The sequence below is a fragment of the Gekko japonicus genome, unplaced genomic scaffold (genome assembly GCF_001447785.1).
Source record: "Gekko japonicus isolate JY-2015 unplaced genomic scaffold, Gekko_japonicus_V1.1 scaffold1695, whole genome shotgun sequence".
Classification (NCBI taxonomy): Eukaryota; Metazoa; Chordata; class Lepidosauria; order Squamata; family Gekkonidae; genus Gekko; species Gekko japonicus.
Genome location: NW_015160263.1, coordinates 2,305 through 24,980, shown reverse-complemented (window position 1 = coordinate 24,980; position 22,676 = coordinate 2,305). Strand labels below are relative to the sequence as shown.

At 48.3% G+C, this 22,676-nt stretch overlaps 1 protein-coding gene across 1 annotated transcript; it reads left to right on the top strand.

Moving 5' to 3' along the window:
• Positions 1-5,919: 5,919 nt before the first annotated feature.
• On the top strand, positions 5,920-19,145 carry LOC107113607 (ohanin-like protein). The gene is made up of 4 exons (XM_015414955.1): positions 5,920-6,112; positions 7,150-7,248; positions 13,020-13,151; positions 18,146-19,145. Exons 1-4 carry the CDS (start codon positions 6,031-6,033, stop codon positions 18,709-18,711), a joined length of 879 nt encoding a protein of 292 aa, XP_015270441.1. The 5' UTR covers positions 5,920-6,030; the 3' UTR covers positions 18,712-19,145.
• Positions 19,146-22,676: the final 3,531 nt, after the last annotated feature.

The following is a 22,676-nucleotide window of genomic DNA, read 5'->3' as shown; positions in this document are numbered from 1 at the left end:
GGAGCACTATTACAAATCAGAAACAAAGACACGTGTGTGCGCGTGTATGTATGTATATTTAAAAACCAAACAGAAAATAGGAAAATGAAAGAACCCAATGACAGAAATATGTTTCTACCCAAACTCTGAGAAGAGTTGGTTTTTATACCCCACTTTTCTCTACCGTAAGGAGTCTCAAATCGCCTTACAATCTTACAAACTTACAATCGCCTTCCCTTCCTCTCCCCGCAACTGACACCCTGTGAGCTAGGTGGGGCCAAGAGACTTTGGAGAGAACTGTGGCTGGCCCAAGGTCACCCATCAGGCTTCATGTGGAGGAGTGAGGAATTAAAGCTGGTTCTCCAGATTAGAGTCCACCACTCTTAACCACTACACCATGCTGTCTCTACCGTATGACAAAAAAAATGCCGTCCAAAACAGAATTCAGAAAAGCCCTGTTTTTCTGCAGCTTACAGGAAATACAATGGGCAATGCCCTTGCATAGTACTATGGTACAGATTCATTTGGAATGTGTCAGGTACTTCAGTAACTCAACATCAACAGCAGGTCCTTAAACAGGTTCAGCTTTATTGATCAGAGCAAGGTAAAGTCATCTTAGACTCTTTGAGTCAGGAATGAGGCATACAAAATGGCAATCGTAATTATAGTGGGTTCATACAACACCCCCTGACACCTAGGAGCCAATAAGCAATTAATGTGGAGCACGGGGAACTGGTTAACGGTTCAGAGGTGAGCGGGAGGCAACAGAGGCTTCACACCAAAGCGATGAGCGCTCAAGGCCAACGGCTAGATAAGAGGCAGAAGCAAGAAGCCGCTGCAGAGCATTACACATTCCAGAGTCAGGACAAAACACCATGGCGGGGCTACCCGACAGAATGCTATATGCAGTTCTAGTTATTGTATCTATAAAGGGATAGTAAAGGTAAAGGTAAAAGTTTCCCTTGCTCAAAAGTCAGTCGAATCCGACGCTAGGGGGCAGTGCTCATCTCCGTTTCCAAGCCGAAGAGTCAGTGCTGTCTGGAGTCTTTTTCCATGGCCATGTGGCCAGCATGACTAGACGCTGAGGTGCATGGAATGCTGTTACCTTCCCACCAAAGCGGTACCTATTTATCAACTTGCAAATTCTTACTTTCGAAACGTTAAGGTTGGCAGGAGCTGGGACCAGAGACGGGAGCTCACTTCGTCACGCAGCACTCGGGTCTTGAACTGACGAACTACCGACCTTCCAGTCTGCAGCTCAGCATCTTAACCACTGAGCCACCGCGGCCCCAAAGGGATATTACACAGCTGGAAAAAGTACAAAGGGAGGCAACAAAGATGATTAGGAGGTTGCAGCACCTTTCCTATGATAAGGGAAAGACTAGAGAGTTTAGAAGGAAATATGGCTAAAGGGAGACATGATAGAGGTTTATAAAATTATGCATGGAGTGGAAGAGGTAAACAGAGCCTTTTCTCCCTTTCTTGTAAAGCTTGAGCTCAGGGGCATCCAATGAAATGGTTGGGACATAGTTTCAGGACTGTCACGTTCCAGAGGTCACGGGACGTGCAGAACGAGCCCCGGGGACCCTGACAAACCCCGCAAGACACCCTAGGCATGACTCACCAGACGGGACGAAGTTCGAAGGTCCGGCAGTAAAGTTGTGAGCACGCGATCTGGCTACTGCATAAATTAGTTTGCTCTGGAGCCATCTTTCCTGACCTAAGACAAAAATGTGTGAGCTGGAGGCTAGAAAACTGTGAGCTAGCTCACACTCATTCAGCTTAGAGGGAACACTGGGTCCATCCACTGGGAGAACAGCAAGCTTGGAAAAGGAGGAAAGACTGAGGGGGGGCGGGGGGGGGAATAGAGCCACACAGAGATTAAGGATAGCCCAGGAGCTTACCAGTCCTCCCACTGTCCAGTGGCTGTGGCCACTATTGCAACTGTCAAACAAAGTCAGTCAACAACAAACTCCCCCTTACAATGGCCCCATCCACTTTCTGAATAGCTGAGCGGATGCCAGTGCTTTAGACATTCTGAGAATTCTGCATTGTGCCTGGAAACAGGAACGCTATCTGATACTTCCCATGACAAGTCTCATTATAGAAAGAAAACAGCATGTTTCCCCCTAAACTACTGTGATGATATGAAATACGGTATGAGAACTTGCATGATAGCATGTAGGGCCAGGGAGGTCTGATCCCAAATCCTGCTTAGCCATGGAGCTGACTAAGGCCAATCACCCTTCCCCTGCCTAAACTATTTTCATGCAATGGGATAACACCGTGTGTGAGGCCCACCTTGTAAGAACATAAGAACATAAGAGATGCCAATGTTGGATCAGGCCAAAGGCCCATCCAGTCCAACACTCTGTCTCACACAGTGGCCAGAAATACCAGGTGCCATCAGGAGGTTCACCAGTGGGGCCAGGACATTAGAAGCCATCCCACTGTTGACCCCCCCAAGCACCAAGATGACAGAGCATCACTTGCCCCAGAGTCCCTATCTATACCTTGTGGCGTCGGGTAAAGTAAAGGTAAAGGTTCCCTTGCTTGAAAGCCAGTCGAATCCGACTCTAGGGTTGCGGTGCTCATCTCCGTTTCAAAGCCGAAGAGCCAGCGCTGTCCGAAGACATTTCCGTGGTCATGTGGCCGGCATGACTAAACACCAAGGTGCATGGAACACTGCGCCGGGTAGGTCTTGTTTAAAGCTTTCCCTTCATTTTTTTCTCTCTCTAATCTAAAACCACACAAGTCCAAAGCTGCAGTAAGCCTCACAAAGCAGAGCAATACCAGTAATGCCTCTGTAAGTGTTATTTTCTCCCCTTCAGGACAAATACCGTTTTCGGGAAGTGATTTAGACTGGGAAAATGGTAAGCTGTGGTAAGGAGAGAGTAGGGATGTGAACGAGCTTTTATTTACCTCCATGAGAAGCTTTGACTGGCCATTTCCACATTCTAAGCCTCTGTTCAAGGGAGAGAACACTTCCAGGCCTCTTGGTCCCCCTGTGGCTTTTAATCAGGGGGTAGGGATGCCATCCTCCAGGTGGGGCCTGGGGATCCCCTGGAATTACAGTTCTTCTCCAAACTACAGACATCAGTGTCCCTGGGAAAAACGGATGCTTTGGAGGGTGGACTCTATGGCATTGTGCCCCGCCGAGGTCCCTGTCCTCCCTAGGCCCAGTCACCAAATCTCTAACCTGGATCTGGCACCCTTACCTCCCCATCCCCCGCCAGTGACACCCTACCAGGTTGTCATGTATCACCTGTACACACTCCAGGCACAGTTTATTCCAGTGCAAGCCTATAGGCCCACACATACTGGATGGAGGATTACAAGGATACTAAATTCCACTGACATTAGCACTGTAGCAGATCTACAGAGCTACTCTGCCCATTTCTCATCGCTGGATATTTTGGGCCCTGCAGCACGCTTTTTACCTTATGAATTAGAAACTTTTTAAAATGAGAAGTCCAACGAGAAGCCTTGGGACACATCATTATTATCTGTAGGGTGGCTTTTATACTAGCTGGCGATCAGTCCAACTGACTGCAATATGTAGCAAGCAATGGAATTGGCAGAGTGCACATGGCAAGCAGGATTTGTGTGGTGTGTGTTATCTGTGTGTTGCTGGGAAAACACTTTTAACCTAGCAAATTTAATTAATTAAATTAATTAATTAGATTTATATCTTGCCCTCCCTGCCAGGCAGGCTCAGGGCGGCTTACATTAAAAGTTAAAATGCATTAAAACACAGATGAAACATCATAAAACTCCTGTACATAACAAATAAAGTGCCGGTGGCGGTATAACATTACATAGTGATCCCAATAGGTCATGGTAAGATGGTGACAAGGGAGTATGGCCAGAGTCAGTATCCAGTATATCACAGGCTGTTGGTGTTGGCATAGAGGGCCTTACCACAGTTCAGTTGTTATTGGTAGCAGCTCCTAATCCAAGGCCTGGTGGAAGAACTCTGTTTTGCAGGCCCTGCGGAACTGTAAAATTTCCCACGGGGCCTTATGTCTTCTGGGAGCTCATTCCACCAGTATGGACCCGCTACTAAGAAGACCCTGGCCCTGGTAGAGGCCAGTCTGGCGTCTTTCAGTCCAGGGAGGGCCAAATGATTTTGAGACCCCAACCTCAGTGCTGTCTGGGGAACATGTGGGGAAAGGCAGTCCCTCAGGTAAGCAGGCCCCAGACCATATAGGGCTTTAAAGGTCAAAACCAGCACCTTGAAGCGAATCCGGTATGCTATCAGCAGCCAGTGCAATGCCTTCAGCACAGGCTGGATATGGTCCCACACAGGGAGACCCATCAACAGCCTGGCTGCTGAATATGAGTCCTTTGTTGTAAGGAACTCCGTTCTGGACAGGATAGAGAGAGGATTCTAATCTACTCCCACTAACTGGATGGATGGAGATGCCGGAAGTGTGTCCTGCCTTCAGGGTTGCAAGATGGAGAGAGGGAAAGAGAAAGAGCTGGCTGGAAGGAAGGCAGATTCCCTGAGGGTAGCAATCGCAATCTGCACCTCAAAGGGATAGCAGCAGAGCAGGAGAAAGGAAGGATGCACAAGGCTCTACCTGTCTCTTTCTCTCTCTGGTTCGTAGGGTTGCCAAGTTGGGGACTCCAGTGCTGCTTCGGAAGTGCGTGCATGCGGGCGAAGCGCACGCGGACCACAACCACATCACCCGGAAGTGACGCAACCATGTCGGGCACGCTGGGGGGGGCCCCACAATCATCCGAGGGAAAACCATATAGTTTTCCCTCGGATGACCACGGCCCCGCCCCCAACGCGCCCGACGCGCCCGCGTCCCTTCCGGGTGACATGCTGGCGCTGGGCACGTTGCGTGCTTTGGGGGTGGGGTTCCCCCCGGGGCCCGATCCACCGGCAGCAGGTAACGGGCCTCTGGGGCGGCGGTTTCCCCGCCCCCCGGGGGGACTTGGCAAGCCTACTGGTTCGCTATATTTCCCCTCTGATGTCTGAGGGTAAGAGACAGTGTAAAGTCCTTCATTTCCAACAGCAAGTACAGTTCACACCCTTGGTGTGTCTGCTTAGGGTTGCCAACTCCAGTTTGGAAATCACCGAAGATTTGGGGGCAGTGCCTGGGGAAGGAGGAGTTTGGGGAAGGGGAGGGAGCGCTGCTTTCTGAAGTAGCCATTTCCTCCAGGATACCCTGCAGTGCAGCCTGCCCTGACCTGGATAGCCCAGGCTAGCCCGATCTCCTCAGATCTCAGAAGCTAAGCAGAGTTGGTCCTGGCTAGTATTCGGAAGGGGACCACTAAGGAACATCAGGGTCGTGACCACCTCTGAACATCTCTTGAATTGAACACCCTACAGGGCTGCCATAAGTCAGCTGTGACTTGACAGCACTTTCCACCACCACGCTATAGTCTGGAAATCAGTTCTAATTCTGGAGAATCTCTAGGCCACTCCCTGGAAGCTATTTTGCGTCTCCCTCAATTGGTGTGAAGACTTGTTTTCTCTCTCATACCCTGACGAAAGCTACTGACCCTCCTTCTAGTGTTGTTTGTTAATGCGTTTTAATTAAATTATTTTATAATTTTTAACTGTACTTTAATTGCTGAAATGTTTTAATGCTTTTTTAAAAATGTTCACTGCCTCGCAGACCCTGATCAAGTGGAAAGGCGGTTTTAAAAAGTTTTAAATAAAATAAACAGATAAAAGTATTTGAGCGGAAGAAGTTGGCACATGTGCCAGTCTTGCAAAATCTTCCGGTGGCATTTTGCAAACTCATGTTGTTTCTTTCGTACATCCTATCTCAGCTATAAGCACCCAGTACTTATGCATCTTGACTCTATATGGCCCTTCCTGACAACTCCCACCCCACCCCCTATAAGTAATGAGGAGGTTTTGTTCCACTGTATCTGAGGAAGTGTGCTTGCACATGAAAGCTTTTACCATGGATAAAACTTTGTTGGTCTTAAAGGTGCTGCTGGACGCAAGCTTTGTTCTCACATTATTTAAGTAATTCTTGGGATCCTCATTCTTGAAAATTCTAGTCTCTCAGGAGTTGTTGGAGTGTGAACATGGAAGGCAGAGATTCACAGAAAGATCCTGGGCTCAGGAGAAGAAAGGAGCTTCACACACCACCTTCTGATGGGACTCAAGGTACCTTCATTCCCTTCATTATGATTCACAGGGCCTGGAGACCAAGCCCCCATGAGGAAAGGCTGAGGGACTTGGGAATGTTTAGTCTGGAGAAGGTCGAGGGGGAGGGGGGACATGATTGCTCTCTTTAAGCATTTGAAGGGCTGTCACTTAGAGGAGGGCAGGGAGCTGTTCCTGCTGTTGACAGCAGAGGATAGGACTCAAAATAATGGGTTTAAATTAAGGGCGGGAAGGGCAGGAACCGGCCCTACTTCTTGTGTGTGTTTTAAAGCTTAGGCCAGAGATGCTGTATTTTGTATTTTTAATAATTTTACTTCATGATGTGTATTTTAATAATTTTTACCACTGAGGAAGGAGCTGCGGTGGCTCAAGTGGTTAAGATGCTGAACAGCAGGCTGTGGAAGGTCAGTCGTTCAGCAGTTCGAGACCTGAGTGTGCTGCGTGACGGAGTGAGCTCCTGTCTCTAGTTCCAGCTCCTGCCAACCTAGCAGTTCGAAAGCAAGAAATTGCAAGTAGATAAATAGGTAACACTTCAGTGGGAAGGTAACAGCATTCCGTGTGCCTTGGTGTTGAGTCATGCCGGCCACATGACAATGGAAACGTCTTCGGACAGCGCTGGCTCTTCGGCTTGGAAACGGAGATGAGCACCGCAACCCTAGAGTCGGATTCGACTGGCTTTCGAGCAAGGGAACCTTTACCTTTTTACCACTGAGGAAGGCTGTGTGGCTGAACACATTAGGTCTTAATGGACTTTTAAACATTATTTACATTGGAATGCATGAAAGCTTTGTTAATTTAACATATTGTAACCCATTAGAATTTATCCTGTTGTTAGGCTTTTATCCCTAGCCACTTTTGATTACCAGCCATCAGTGCTTGCAAGCAGTGTTTCCCCGCATCATCTAAAGAGAGGGGAGTATAAGACCATAAAGTCCAGACTCTAAACCCAGCTAACTGCACCACTGGATCCAGAGGGGGTGTTAAAGTTAGTGTTGTTCTCCATTGTCACCATTTCAGCATGAACATTAATTCCACAGCCTCTTCTTTGAAGATCCACCGGTGGAAAATCATCCTGGGGGTTTTGATGCTGGGAAGCCTTACCCTGAAGCTGGTTGTGACTGTTATCATTTTGTCAGGTAAAATTCTTACTAAGTCAGGTTGAGAAACAATCTCACATGATGATTATGTGAATTTAGGCAGATCATGAGAGGGAGGGCAGGAAGTAGGTCTGCCAAGTGGGGGCAGGTGGCAGGCAGTGTTCCCTCTAAGCTGAGTTAGTGTGAGCTAGCTCACAGTTTGTTAGCCTCTGGCTCACACATTTTCGTCTCAGCTCAGGAAGGATGGCTCCAGAGCAAACTAATTTATGCAGTAGCCAAATCGCTTGCTCACAACTTTAATGCCAGTAGCTCACAAAGTAGAATTTTTGCTCACAAGACTCCACAGCTTAGAGGGAACATTGGGCAGGTAAACCCCCGCTTTGGAGCAACAGGTAGGACTGTCACTTCCGTTGACGTGCTAGTGGCGCGCCCACGCTTCGCGTGCGTCAGGAGATGGCTCCCGGAGCCCCACGAGCCTCCCCCGCCGGTGAGTTTTTGGGACTTGTCAACCCTAGCAGGAAGGGTAGCATCAGTGCTTAGTTCTTGTGGCCCTTTCTTACATGCCCAGGGAAATGCTGATCACCATTTTGGGCTCAGGAAGCAATTGGGGACCCTGGAGGGGTTTTTTTTTGGTCATCTTCTGAGCATGGAGCAGGTGTAGCACGGCCAAAGTACACGATGTGTACCCCACCCCCAAAGTACACGACATGCACGTCACCCGGAAGTGACGTGACCACACCGGGTACGCTGGGGGCGGGGCCACGGTCATCCGAGGGAAACGGCTATTGTTTTCCCTCAGATGGTCGTGGCCCCGCCCCCAGCGTGCCCGGCATGATCGCATCACTTCTGGGTGACGTGGTTGTGGCGCATGCGCACTTCACATACGCACTCCAGGACCCAGCTGGGAGTCCCCCGCTGCAGCAACAGGTAGGTATGGCAACCCTACTCCAGCCACCACTTGGAGGTTGGCAACCCAGGTTGCCAGGCAGGGCCTAGCATCCCTATTCCTTACCAAGAACATGAATACACATGTTAAAGGGCCTTCCAGTATAATGTGTGATTGTTGTCAATAGACCAAATGGTATTTATTTATTTATTTCATTAGATTTCTCAACCGCCCTTCTCGCTTACACGGGGCTCAGGGCAGTTTACAACAGAATAATTCAACACATTATAAAACCAATTAAAGCCATAACAATTCAATATTAAAAATATTCAAACATAAGTATTTGAAAACTTTTTAAGAACAAGATGGCATACCTAGCGTTCAGTAATGGGGGGGGGGGGAAGGTGTGCCGGGCGGATGTGAGGAACCACCATCGCTCACCTCACCCAAAGGCCTGGCGGAACATCTCTGCCTCACAAGCCCTGAAAAACTTTAGTAGGCCAGACAGGGCACGGATGTCATTTGGCAGAGAGTTCCACCAGGCTGAGGCCAGGGCCAAAACATCCTCAGATGTTTACAAACATCCTTAGATATTCTGTTAATCTTTATTTTAAAAATATATATGTATACCCAAAGGTAAAACTGTCTTGCCCTCACTTTCAATGGTACTTAATGATTTGTTTTTAATACAAATTACTTTTTCTTGCGCTCACCCACAGGCATTTGGAGGTGTCTGAGTTTCTCCTAGGAGTTTCTTTAGTTCAACAACATCCCCCCCCCATTCTGTTTACCACTAACATGGAGCCCAGCTACTTAGACACATACAGGAAACCATCAAGGCTGCAATCGGAGGGAGAGCCCAGGAAGTTGTGCTCCATGGATGAGAATCCTTCTGTCCATGGAAACACTCCATTGGGTCCAATCTGTAGGCAGGAGATCCAGGAGGTTTAGATCCAGAGGAAAATCAATGCAATTGATTTAAAATGTTTTAATTCTTTGGAAACCGTATCACCTGACATTTTAAAACATGCCCATAATATGTCTAATAGAAGTTATATTATTTTCAAAGAATACATTTTTCCTAACAGCAAAACTGAGTGGAGGGTGATGGATTAAATCCCCTGCCCTAGCACACAGAATCATAGAATCACAGAGTTGATAGGGGCCCTACTGGCCACCCAGTCCAACCCCTTGCTCTGATCAGCCTATGGCATCCCTGACAAGTGTTTGCCCAGATGCTGCTTAAAGACTGCCAGTGAGGGGGAGCTCACCACCTCCTGAGGCAGCTGATCCCACTGCTGCAGAACTGGCTTGCCAGTTTGGTGTAGTGGTTAAGTGCGCAGACTCTAATCTGGGAGAACCGGGTTTGATTCTTCACTCCTCCACTTGTACCTGGCTGGATGACCTTGGGCAAGCCGTAGTTCTGATAAGAAGTTGTCCTTGAAAAAGAGCAGTTGTCCCGGTCCTGACGTCCCGGGCCTCTCCCGAGAACCCCCACCCTCTGCCTCACAACCCCCACTCACCGCAGCACACGAGGGCCCTGGGCCGGAGAGCCAGGTGGCGATGCCGGGCTGGGAGGGGGAGGATCGAGCTTGGGGGAGGTGCCGGACTGCGGCGCAACCTCTCCGTCGTCGGGCGTGCCCCCAGGTTTGGGGCCGGAGGGCTGGCCTCGGGGAGACCGGCTGGGCGTCTGAGCCTTTATACGAAGGCGGGACCATGCTTGATTGACACCTTGGTGTCCAATGGGACGAGGGTCAGCTGGGGGGAGGATATAAAAGGGGAACATGGAAGGAGGCCGGGGAGGAAGAACACAGCCTGGTTGCGACCAGGGAGCATGCAGGCCCGAGGTCGGAGAGAGAGACAACCCGGCAAACACCTCCCAAAGACTTGTGCAGGGGGGGTATAAGGGCTAGCCATGGTGACGAAACCTGGGAGCCCAACCCCCATTTCTGAGGCCTCCGTTCCCCTGGGAGTCAGGGACGACTCTCGGAAATGGCGTCTGGGGGCGGGGAGGACCCGTCCATCCGTGCCAGGGCACCACAGCAGTTTCTGTCAGAGCTCTCTCAGCCCCACCTACCTCACAGGGCGTCTGTTGTGGGGAGGGAAAGGGGAAGGAGTTTGTAAGCCGTTCTGAGACTCCCTTGGATAGTGAAGGGTGGGGTATAAATCCAATCTCTCTCTCCTTCTTCTCTTCTTGCTGAAAAACATCCCCAAGACCAGAGGTCATTTCGGGGGGGATCGTGAGGGATCGCAGTTCCCCCGGGTGAGGTGTGAGGGGGCGGGGCACACGATGCCCCGCCCCTTGCTTTTGGCCGCCCCTCTTCTGGCCCTCATTCAGCCAGGAGGAGGCAGGAGAAGAGGGAGGGTAAGTTGCTTCCTCCACGCCTCTCCTTACCCCTGCCTGCCTGGGGCCAGGGAGGGCCTTGGTGGGGCTTCCCCGCACTCCCGCTGGCCTTGCAGGTCCACCGCTGGGCCCCTGATGTCAGGGGGTGTGGCATATGCTAATGAGTTATGCTAATGAGTTCCCCTAGCTCTTTTTCTATGAAACTACCCCTGCCCAAGACAAATTGAGGCTGCACGAGCCTTCAGCTTTTTTTTTACGAACACACCCAGATATGTGATATTCCTAGTATTTCTTTGAGCTTGATTGAAGGAAGCTTTTAGGAAACAAATCAGTGAAGCATATTCTTAGATGAGGTTTCCATTCTACAAGCTAATGAAGCTTGACTGAAGTACTCCAAGAAGAAAGAATTTCTGAAGAAAGATAGTTTCACCACTTCCTTCCAAATAATGTATTGAGTGATTGTGATTGAGTAACAGATAAATGGCGGTTGAGTAATGGATAAAAAAGGCAACAGTCAGCATTTGTTGTTAAGGTAACAGACGGAAATACACATAACCATTCGGTCTAGATGTTTTGATGCACGACTCCAAAAAGAGTTTTCAGAGGGTAGCTGCGTTGTCCTGCAGCAGAACAGCTAGATTCGAGTGCAGTAGCACCTTACAGGCCAACAAGATTTTGGGGGGCATAAGCTTACACTCTTGGGAAAGCAGGCCCAACTCCAGTAGTCACAGTCAGGTTCATCAGTATGGTCAGGGGTCATTTCATATAAAAAGAGGTGCAGGAGCTCAGTAGAATAACTTATTAGCATAACTTATTTGCATATGCCACAGCCCCTGACCTCACCAGAAGTGTGTCAGAAGGCAACATCCACCGCTCAGGCTCCACTGGACTGTTTTGAATTGATAGCTATGGGTGGGGGGAATACACAGATCTGCCCTCACAGAGGAGGGAGAGCTTGTACCTGAAGGCGGGGGGGGGGCCTCTGCAATTTACCTGGCTGCTTCTTGCTCCTCATGAGGGCTGCTGGGAGCAGGGGGCGGGGCTTGTTGCATGTGCCCGCCCCCTGGGCTCCTTACTGCCGGAGCTCTGCTCCTGTGCGCTCCCACAGGAAATGACCCCTGAGTATGGTTACCCTTCGGTACAGGGCTGGATCCAAGTTCTGATGAGCTCAGGGGGGGGGCCTTCCCTCCTATCCCACCTCCAGGACCCCTACTAACTCCTCCCTTCCTGCCCCCACCCACACCCCCCCACCTGCCTGTGCATCCTTCCCCCTGCCTGCTCATGACACCCCTCCCAGCAGAGAGCCACATGTAGCAAGGAAAACAAGTGCAGCCGGCACTCGTACACTAGCCGGCCTTTTGGGCGGGGGTGGTAGGGCATGGGTCAGGGGTGTGGATGGTGGGGCGTGGCTCACGGGTGAGGGGGCATGGTCTCAAAATGCCCCACTATAGCTATGGGCCTGCACCTACATGCCACTTTCCTCAATGGTGCTGGCAGGTTTCTGCAGCTGGGAGTGCCACAGCTGTGATTGTCACCATCCACACACTTATCCCCGCCCATGCTAGGCCACCCAGGTAGCTAGGAGCACAGGAGGTGGAGCACTTGCAAGCGAGTGTGTGAGACAAGGGTGCACAGGAAGGCCGCAGAGAAGGTTTGTGGGCAAATCCTTAGCTCACTTACCTCAGCATCATGCTAGCTAAGAAACCGCCTGGGACAAGGTCAACAGCATTTCAGAGTCAGCTGTGTGGGAAAGCCATTTAAACCAAACAGAGCAGAAAGCAGGGGTTTAAATGGCCCCAAGCCATTTAAACCACTGCTTTCTGCTCTTCATGAACCACCACAAACTGCATAAAAATTCGTGGTGGCTCTTCAGTTCACAAACATTGTTTTGTGAACCACGGGCCAGCCAAAATTCATGATGAACTTTAGTTTGTGAGCCAGTTCATACCCATCCCTACTGAGGGACCAATCACCTGGTTCAGTATAAGTCAGCTTAATATGTTAATATAGGGAACCCACTATCGAGGCAAGCAAGTGGAAAGTGAAATGTAAGGCACCGGATGTTCTCTAAGCAAGCAGGAATAATTTTCTACACAAAGGAAGGGCACTCTGCACATGCTCAGAAGTACTTGGTCTTTGGTCTCCAGTGAGAGCCCGAGGAGCAGGGACATGGAGGAACAGCCGGCAGCAACAGTATGATTTCACTTCCAGGGAAACTGGAAGTGGTGCCACATCTTCCTAGAAGTTGCCAGAAAAATTATGGTGAAACCATAGTTTCAAGTGATTGCTAAAAATGGTGGATTTCACTTCCAGGTTTTCCCTGGAAGTGACATCACACCAGCTCCCTGGCAGCCATTAAAAAAAAAATCCTGGTGCTGCTTTGAGTGGCATAGGGCACAGAAGCTGGAAATCATATCCTTTTGTGTGTGTGGGGGGGGGAGTAGGAACAATACTTCTGCACAAAAACAAAGTGTGAATGATAGAACTGAGGCCTGGTACTCCTAGTTAACTGCTACAGAAACACATGTCGATATTCCATTTGGTTCATGTGAAATACTCTCCACTCTCATTGATTCAAAGGTTCTCAGTGCAATCATACATTGAAAGAACCTGAAGGCCTATGGAAAAACCAGACTTCAAAAATCTCAACATTTGTGGAAGAAAAGGTCCCAGAACGAGGGCTCTGTACTCCGTTTCAAACCTTCTCATATGGTAAGTTTTCTGTTCAATGAGTCATAAGAACATAAGAGACGCCAATGTTGGATCAGGCCAAAGGCCCATCCAGTCCAACACTCTGTGTCACACAGTGGCCAGAAATACCAGTGCCATCAGGGGGTCCACCAGTGGGGCCAGCACGTTAGAAGCCCTCCCACTCTTGACCCCCCCCCAAGCACCAAGAAGACAGAGCATCACTTGCCCCAGAGCCCCTATCTATACCTTGTGGCTGGCTAATAGCCACTGATGGACCTCTGCTCCATATGCTTATCTAATTCCCTTTTGAAGTCTGGGGATCACTTCTGTAAACTCTATTTTGGGTGCTAAAATTAAGCATAATTTTAGAGTCCCTTGAATGGGAGAATTCAGCACATGTTTAAAAGTTATTTCATTTATTCAGAACATTTTAGAGTCTTCAAAGCAGCTCACCATTAAAAATAGAAAAGGTGTAATAATAAAGCCCAAGAAAAGCAATTAAGCAAAAAAGGAAAAGACATAGCAGCAATTAAACCAATATCCAGCACTATTTTTTTAAAAAAATAATAAAACAGCAGCCAGTTTCCTCTTCTAATTATAAACATGGTTGATCCCATGTTTATTATGCAGCCAGTGGCGAGATGGAGGTTTCAGCATGCCTCAAGGATTTCCCTAGGGATGCAGGGGGGGAAATGTTTAAATTAAAACAGAAATAAAATAAACTTCAAAAAGCCTCCTGATAGCATATGGAAGCATGCTGTTAGCCAAACTGCTTTATGTACAGCAGATGGCAACTAAATTTAACGTGAGTTCTTGCCAAAGTTTACGGAGGTCCGAATCCACCCCAGGTAGGTCCCAGTGAAAGAGACAAGACTGGTATTTTCCAAAACAATTTGTCTTTTACTGAATAATATCAAAATCACATACACACAAAACACTCACACTAGCAATCAAGTTCCTTTAGAATACAGAAATATAAAAATAGTTTCTCCTTTACTTAGGAGGTAGGTTGGTATACGTTGGCTGCGGTCACACGCAACATTAGCCACGCAAGAGATACGGAGTTTCTGGTCGCGATCTCACCAGCACATCTGGGAAGCGTAGCGCTTCCGTGGCACAACTGAGGCTTCCTGCCGAAAAAGCGCAGCAAAAAACTAGTACCTTGGAGGTACTAGTTTCCAGAAACTGCGGGGCAAGGGCGGGCGTCTGATCGCGTTTCCGGTGGCATCCGGCGCCCGCCCATGTCCCCTTGCGGAAAAGGGTTTTTTCCCCCCCAAGTCTCCGTGGATGCGCACACAAACCCAACGGAGCATGCGCATTCGTAGTGTACACAAAAAAAGAACACCAGTTCGCCGTGCGCTTCTTCATTGCGCGCAGGCGTGTGTTGTGATCGGCACCTCTCCCTACCCACGGAAGCTCCACAGTACCTCCACAGAACCTCCACAGTAGGTCTGATCGCTTTACTGCATGTTAGTTTGCCCCGGGGCAAACAGCCACACTTCTCCTCTGCAGTTTCCTGCCCGTGTGACAGGGGCCGTTCATACTTATCTTTCCTGAAGCCCTGTCTGATGCGATGAAGAATTGAGAGGTGAGAAAATAAGACCTAGGGATGTTTCTAATTCACACCTGCTAGAACCAGCCAGCAAGGCGTGAACCTCTTTGGCTGCGCACACCAAGATATCAGAAATAGACAATAGGGTTGTTTGATAGAAAGCTGGGCTTTAGGGGATGAAAGAAGACAGGGGTTGTTCAAGGGGATTGCGGCTAGCAAAGACCCATCACATGGTCCCTGCTTTTTGTAGTTGAATCTCCAGGTGGGTGGCAACCTTGCCATTCTGTAAACCCACCTATCTACAAGTCCATCCCATAGCTACACTCATTGGTGCATGCAGAAAGTGGCAGGTACCTTAGGGGTTAGGCAATATTTGAAACTCTACACTCTAACTCATGGAAAGTCATCTGGTCAGATGTGAAGTCCTGGCATCCTGTATCTCCCTTGATGTGTAGATAGATCTTGGCTTTCCCAGGCAAACCAGGCACCTTCCAACAGGAAATGGCAATTCAGATGCAGATCAGATCCATATACTGCGTGACATCAAGTCCTTCAGCAATGGTGGAGTTACTTCTCCTTAGTTGTCGTTTCTGCTAACAATGGCTAAAATGTGCTTCTCTTTCCCATAAGGCTCTTGAGCTGAATGTGTGCAAACCTCATTAACATAAAATGCAGGCAAGTGTCCTCTATGTGAAATCTCTCACAGTAGGTAATGCAAGCAGCTTTCTCTATGCCTACGGGTATACATGTGTGTGCACAGTTCATATAGTGTGTGTGTCAACAGATATAAATCCATAAACAGCAAAATCAGTCCCTCTCTCAACAATGCTCACAGGGCCCCAATATTCATGGGATGCTGAAGGCAGTTAAATGTTCAGTAGGGCTGCCAGGGCTACCCCCTCCTTAAAAAAAAAACAACAGGTGCGAAAACTCTCAAGAGGGAAATTAAGTTTTCAATCTGTATACAGAAAACTCATGAGCTTTTAAACATTTTTAAAAGAATTTTGTCAAAGAGGTTCCGGAACTCTGTTCCAGCGTGTTCCCCCAGAAAAATTGCCCTGAGGGGGGAAGGGGGCTTGTCTCTTTAACAAAAGCTTAATGGGTGGAAATGGCCAAGTGAAACATTTCATGGTATGAAGGCAAATGACATCAACTGGCAAATAACATCCCATTCAGCCTCTGTTAGGTCCCCTTCACACAGCGAATTGCCCCGCGGAAGGGACGGCTTGCCTGCCGATTAAAGCTGCGCGATCATACCTGAACATCAGGGAAACGTTGCACTCCCATCTCTAACCCGAAGCTTCGGCCCGATGACACAGATTTAAAAGCTACCGGGAACCCTGTACTAGTTTCCCGATAATGTGCGGCGCGTTCGGGCGTCTGATCAGGAAGCGGTGGTAGCCCGTCGCAGCCACCGCCCGTCGGCGTCCCATGCATGCGCACAAATGCCTTGCTGCTGTGTTACTTCACGTGGTGAGATCGGCTGCCGGAGGCTTGGGCACAGAGCCTCGGGGGAAGGTGAGATTGCGCTACCGTGCGTCTTTTTGCTCCGGCTCAAAAAGCCTCCCGTCCCCTGCGGATTATCCCGCTTGTGTGACCGGGGCCTTAAAGGAGCAACCCTAATGTCCATTTGAGAGGAAAAGAAGATACAACAAAGATGGGAGGAGGGAGCTGTCTTGTGTGATCCACAAAGTTTATAACCTCTGAAGGGGGAGGGCACAGTTTAGGACTGTGGGGTGCATTCTGTGTATGTTGTTGTATTTAAGGTGCTGCTGGACTCAAATGTAACCAGTTAATTGATCCTCCAAGTCTGTGCCACCCATGCTCACTTTGGCTAGCTTGAATTCCCTAAAGTGGGATATGACACTGGTTTATTAACCCATTAGTCTTAATTGTAGTATCCAATTGTGTACAAAAACAGTATCCAGGGTTAGTCCTGGTTTGTTTCCCACCAACAGTTTAGTGTAGTGGTTAAGTGCGCGGACTCTAATCTGGGGGATGCGGGTTTGATTCCCCACTCCTCCACTTGCACCTGGCTGGATGACCTTGGGCAAGCCATAGTTCTGTCAGAGTTGTTCTCTCAAGGGCAGTTCTGGGAGAGCTCTCAGCCCCACCTACCTCACAGGGTGTCTGTTGTGGGGAAGGGAAGGGAAAGGAGTTTGTAAGCTGCTCTGAGACTCTGAGTGAAGGGCGGGGTATAAATCCAATCTCCTCCCCCTCCACCAACACTCCACCCTCACTTGGCCTATTGAATCACCTGACAAGAGTGACTCAAAAACAAGACCACCAAAAGATAGCAAATATAAGTAGCAATCTATCAAACAAATGTTGGAAATGTAAGAAAACAGAAGGTTCTTTTTACCATATGTGGTGGACATGTGAAAAAGCAAAAGGTTTCTGGGCCGAGGTCCATTCAGAGGTGGAAAAAATCATGAAATGCAAAATTAAGAAGGAACCGGAAGTGTTTCTTCTGAGACTTAGAATGGAAGAAGTTAATATTGCAAAACGGACTTTAATGTGGTATATGATTACAACTGCTAGAATGACGTACGCTCAATGTTGGAAGCAAGAAAAAACTCCTGATATTTGGGAGTGGTTAAAAAAGTTACTTTTTATGGTTGAAATGGACAAAATGACAAGAAAGCTTAAAAATCAAGAAGCAGAAGACTTTTTTGCAGACTGGAAGGACTTCAAAGATTATATGGAGAAATATTGGGATGTTAAAAACAATTTATTTTGCTTAGACAATTAAGACGGAGAGTTATGTAGATTAAGTTTAAACATATATAGATCTAGAGATAAAGAGATACGTTACCTGTAATAAATATATAATATTAAAGAATTGGGAAAGGGGGTGAACTAAGAGAGAATTGGAAGTTTGAGCACTGTGGGAAGTCAGTAGGGGGGGTATGTGGAAGAAAAAAGGATATGAAATAACTTGTTATATGAACTATAAGTTTACTTATTGTGATATCCTAATAGAGTTTTTTAAAAAACAAAACAAAAACAAGACCACCCTTGCCTTCTGCCAGCTGTTGCTAGCAACAAATGTCTTCCTGCCTTTGGCTTGGGGCTCTTCCGCACTCTCATTTTTGTTGCTTGTGTGTCCTTATGTGTATGTGTTTGTGGGGGGGGAGTGTTTTGGGGTTTTTGCAAGTGTTTTTCTCCCTCTAGTGGTTGATTCAGTATTACACCTCTGTGTGTCTGGTGTTATCTCCCCGCAGATTTAAACTGCAGGTTTTTATGCCAGACACACATCAATGTAATATTGAATTGACCACCGGAGGGAGCAAAACACGTGCGGAAAAGAAAAACAAAACAAAGCAATAACGGCACCAGCCACAGAAATGACAGTGCAGATTGCAGAAGAGCCGTCAGAGTCCGCTTTGTGACTTTTCGCTCCACCACACACACACAGAGCATTGCTATGCACATTTATGTGTCTCTGTCTCCTCCCCTGCAGCCAATGTGATTCTCGACCGAGACTCAGCTTCTTCTGGACTCATCATTTATCCTGATCAGAAGAGTGTAAAGCTGGATTCTCTACCGCAAAATATACCTCGCTTCCAAGACATATATCATGCCCGTGCCTGCGTGCGAGGCCATGAGGGATTCACCTCTGGACAACACTGGTGGGAGGTGTGGGTGATGGCAGGTGAAGTCTGGTCGTTAGGGTTGGTCAGAGAGTCTGTGTACAGCAGTAACTTTGTTCCTGACTTGAACTGCATGCCTTGGCTTATAGGAAATTGTGTGGGTGACTGCCCATATCCCTCCCTTTTTCACCCAGCCTTCAAGGTGGGGAACATCAAGGTCTTTCTGGACTATGCAAAAGGTCTGGTAGTTTTTTACGTTGATAATAATTTATTTACCACGGTACTTACAACCAGTTTCTCTGATGAGAAAATCTACCCTGTATTCTGCTTGGGAGTCGGGACACACCTTCAGCTGTCGTATGCAGGGCAACCTTTTTACTGGCTTGGTACCATTTACACGGTGCCTTGGTATGAACCCACGGGATTTTCTCCTTGAACTGTTGTAATTCCTCACTTTTCCCCACTGGCATCCCATGGGTTTTTTTTGCAAAATGTTTGTTTATGGTGATTTTTAGGAGCTCGTATTGCAATAGCGACACAAACCTTGTGAATGATTGAAGTAGAGCTGTTGGCTCACCTGGCTTGGAGGTGTGGTTTCTGATGTGGCTGGTGACATGATCTTTCCTTTCTTCATCCCTCGCCCTCTTTGCCACCCTGCTCTCCTTTCCTATGGAATCCTTGAAACAACCCACTGTAAATTTCCCCTTCGCAGTAAAGGAGCTTCTCTGGAGTTGAGGCAGAAGGGGTTGTGAGGGTGGGGAGAGATGCACTATTTTCACTGTTTGCACTCTTTCAGTTTCTTATTTTTGCAGTTAAGAACATAACAACATAAGAGAAGCCAATGTTGGCTCAGGCCAGTGGCCCATCCAGTACAACACTCTGCCACACAGTGGCCAAAAATACCAGGTGCCATCGGGAGGTCCACCAGTGGGGCCAGGGCACTAGAAGCCTTCCCACTGGTCCCCCCCCAAAAAAAACCCCCCACCAAGAATACAGAGCATCACTTGCCCCAGTTAAAATAGTCCTATGAATTCCAGTGCACAATGTGCCCCTTTGAAGAAAGAAACCCCTCCTTCTTAGAACAGCATCTGCAGTAGGAATAGGAGAAAGGTAGAAGTTTAAAATTCCCTCAGTCACAGCCTCTTCTTAATAGGTAGCCCAAGGAGGATTGCTGAGTCTCTTCTCAGTATTATGGACAAACTTCACTTTTGGGGATCCCATGTGCAATCCTAAGTAGAGAACTGCCCACTGAAATCAGTGAGCTCAGATTAGTGCTTAGGATAGCATTGAGATCCCGTTTGGTGTAGTGGTTAGGAGCGCGGACTTTAATCTGGGAGAACTGAGTTTGATTCCCCCCTCCTCCACATGGAGCCAGCTGGGTGACCTTGGATCAGACACAAGTTCTTTCAGACCTGTTCTCTCAAGGGCAGTTCTTGGGAGAGCTCTCTCAGCCCCACCTACCTCACAGGCAATGTTCCATCTAAGCTGTGGAGGCTTGTGAGCAAAAAATCTTTGTGAGCTACTGGCATTAAAGTTGTGAGTGATCGATTTGTTTGCTGCATTAATTAGTTTGTTCTGGAGCCCTCCTTCCTGAGCGAAGATAAAAATGTGTGAGCCAGAGGCTAAAAAACTGTGAGCTAGCTCACACTAATTCAGCTTAGAGGGAAAGTGTCTGTTGTGGGGAGGGTAAGGGAAAGGAAATCGTAAGCCACTCTGAGACTCCTTTGGGTAGTGAAGGGCGGTGTCAGGTTCCACAGCAAGTAACTCTTTACACACGTTTCCTAAGAATCATTATGTTTTATTAGATTACAAAACTGGTATCATATCCACAGGATTATTTTTAGGAATAACTAGAAGGCGGGAACATCCCATTATATAGCTGGGCAAGGCAAATGGCTAAGCAAATGAAGATTACATAATGAGCGAGAGAGTCGCAGGGTTTCCTGAGAGCAGAAAGTTTCACACCAAAAGTGAACCACAAGCCCTACCTCACAAGGCCAGACTGATAACGGCGTCTAGCTCCCACAGTCTCCCTGGCATGTTTACTGCAAGCTGCGGAGCTGCGAGCAAGCGGGAACGGGGAAGGACAGAAGACACAAAAATGGCAGCTAGCTGACAGGCGGGGGATAAATCCAGGCTCCTCCTCCTTCATTGTGTGTTTTCCAAAATGTCGTTTAAACTTAAGGTCTGTCTCTCCTGGTATAGACTTGTGGATACACTAAGATCTACCCAGACATATCTGTTGTTGGTTCCCTCAGTGGGAAGTGCCCTTAATATCAGTGTTAGAGCAGTTCCTCAGTGGAACAGGCTTCCTTGGGAGGGGGGGGGCTTTCCTTTGAAGGTTTTCAAACAGAGGCTAGATGGCCATCTGACAGCAATGCAGATTCTGTGAGCTTGGGCAGATCATGAGAGGGAGGGCAGGAAGGGTTGCCTCGGTGTTTAGTTCTTGACCCTTTCTTACATGCCCAGGGAAATGCTTATCGCTACTAACCTGGAGATCCCTTCCAACTGTATAATTCTATGACTCTATGACTTGCAGGAGAGGACAGGCATTTTTAAGCTGTAGCTCTTCCATGGATACATTTTCGTTTCATGCTCCACACTGTCAGCTACAGGTATGTTCTCTCTCTCTCCATGATCTGCAATGTTTAGAAAGCAGCATCACTGATCCCTGCATATGCACGTGTGTTTTCTCCATGTGTTCCCCCTGTGTGAACAACTCAGCAAATGTGGATCATCAGTATAGAGCAAGTATAAGGCACCCTCATGTGTTCACAATATCACAGCACTTGAATGGTGCAAAATACCACGTATTTTTGATAAACCCCTAATGTACATAGTGTGAGGAATTAAGCACTTTCTTTGGAAAGGTGCAGAGTAACCATTTCCTCTTCCATAGTGGTGAAAAGTGCTGTCAAGTCACAGCCGATTTATGGCAGCCCTGTTGAGTTTTCAAGGCAAGAGACATTTAGAGGTGATCTGCCAATACCTGCCTCTTCATAGCAACCTGGACTTCCTCAGTGGTCTCCATTCCAAGGACTTAATTAAGAACATAAGATCATAAGAGAAGCCAATGTTGCATCAGGCCAGTGGCCCATCCAGTCCAACATTCTGTCATACAATGGCCAAAAATACCAGGTACCATCAGGAGATTCACAGGTGGGGCCAGGACACTAGAAGCCCTCCCACTGGTGCCCCCCCCAAGCACCAAGAATACAGAGTATCTCTTGCCCCAGACCAAGAGTTCCTATCAGGACTGGCCCCAGCTTATTTTGCAGTGCACCGTCCCCCCCCCCGCAATGCCACTAGCTCAGAAATGCCAGTAGCTCACATGCCCAGGCACCTTGCAAATGTGGAGTACTCAGGGGAGAGCCCCCCGGGGCCTGGTGAGGGAGGGCTTCCTGCGGAGTAACTCCAATAATAACACATAAATAATCTTGGTGGGGCAGGAGCACCTGTAGGCATAGTGGGCGAGGAAGAGGGCCAGGAGGATGCGGTTGGGCCAGCGATGGAGCTGGGCGCCGTCGCTGTGGGGGACGAGGAGGAGCAGCAGGAGGAAGGAGGGTGCCTCCTGCACCACCCAGGTCAGGCGGGCCGGTGCCGAGCCGCCCAACAGCGCTGACGAGTATCGCCCGTAGGGCATGCGGAAGGTGCACCCCAGCACCACCGCCACCGCGCAGCCCGTAGCTCAGCAGCTCCGGCACCCACTCCTCCTCCGGCCTGGACAGCCACCACCAGAAGGTCACCGACCACACAGGCCCGTTCAGCTGTTAAGGAATGAAATTGATTTTTTTGTTTTATGATCTATATATTTGTTGCTACACACACAATGGGCTGTGCACACACACATATAGGCTCAAAGAACTGTATATTTCAAGTCACCTGTTGTGATGTAACACATAGAAGGTACTTGCACAAGCCTTATACGTGAATAAGGTTTCTGTACACAGTTATTAGCCTGATGAAGAAGCACACACCTCCATTATTGTGAGCAGTAAGAAACAACAACTTGAGCAGAGACAGCCCCCATTGCTGAATCGTTTGGGATCAGGTACAACACATCCATGCTTTGTTCTACATTGGCATTTCCTGTCAAATGGACATTTGTTTCACAAAGAGGATGCCCGGCCTTGATCAGCACTTCAATGAAACATCCTGACGCCAAGGTTTCACACCTGCCCAGATGTCTTCTTTGAGTATTGGGGTGAAAGGCGTTGTATTACATTTCTTAAACAACTAATTTTACACCTAGGGCACACTACCACATGCTTACGCTGTTCCTTCCGAGAGAGATTCCGCATCCAGCAGTAGGCAGGACTGCTAGTTCAGTCTCCAAACCGCTCCTACTAAATATCGCGAGGGCAACGAGCTCCAGGGTAGGCTAGCGGAGCGAGCAGGGGC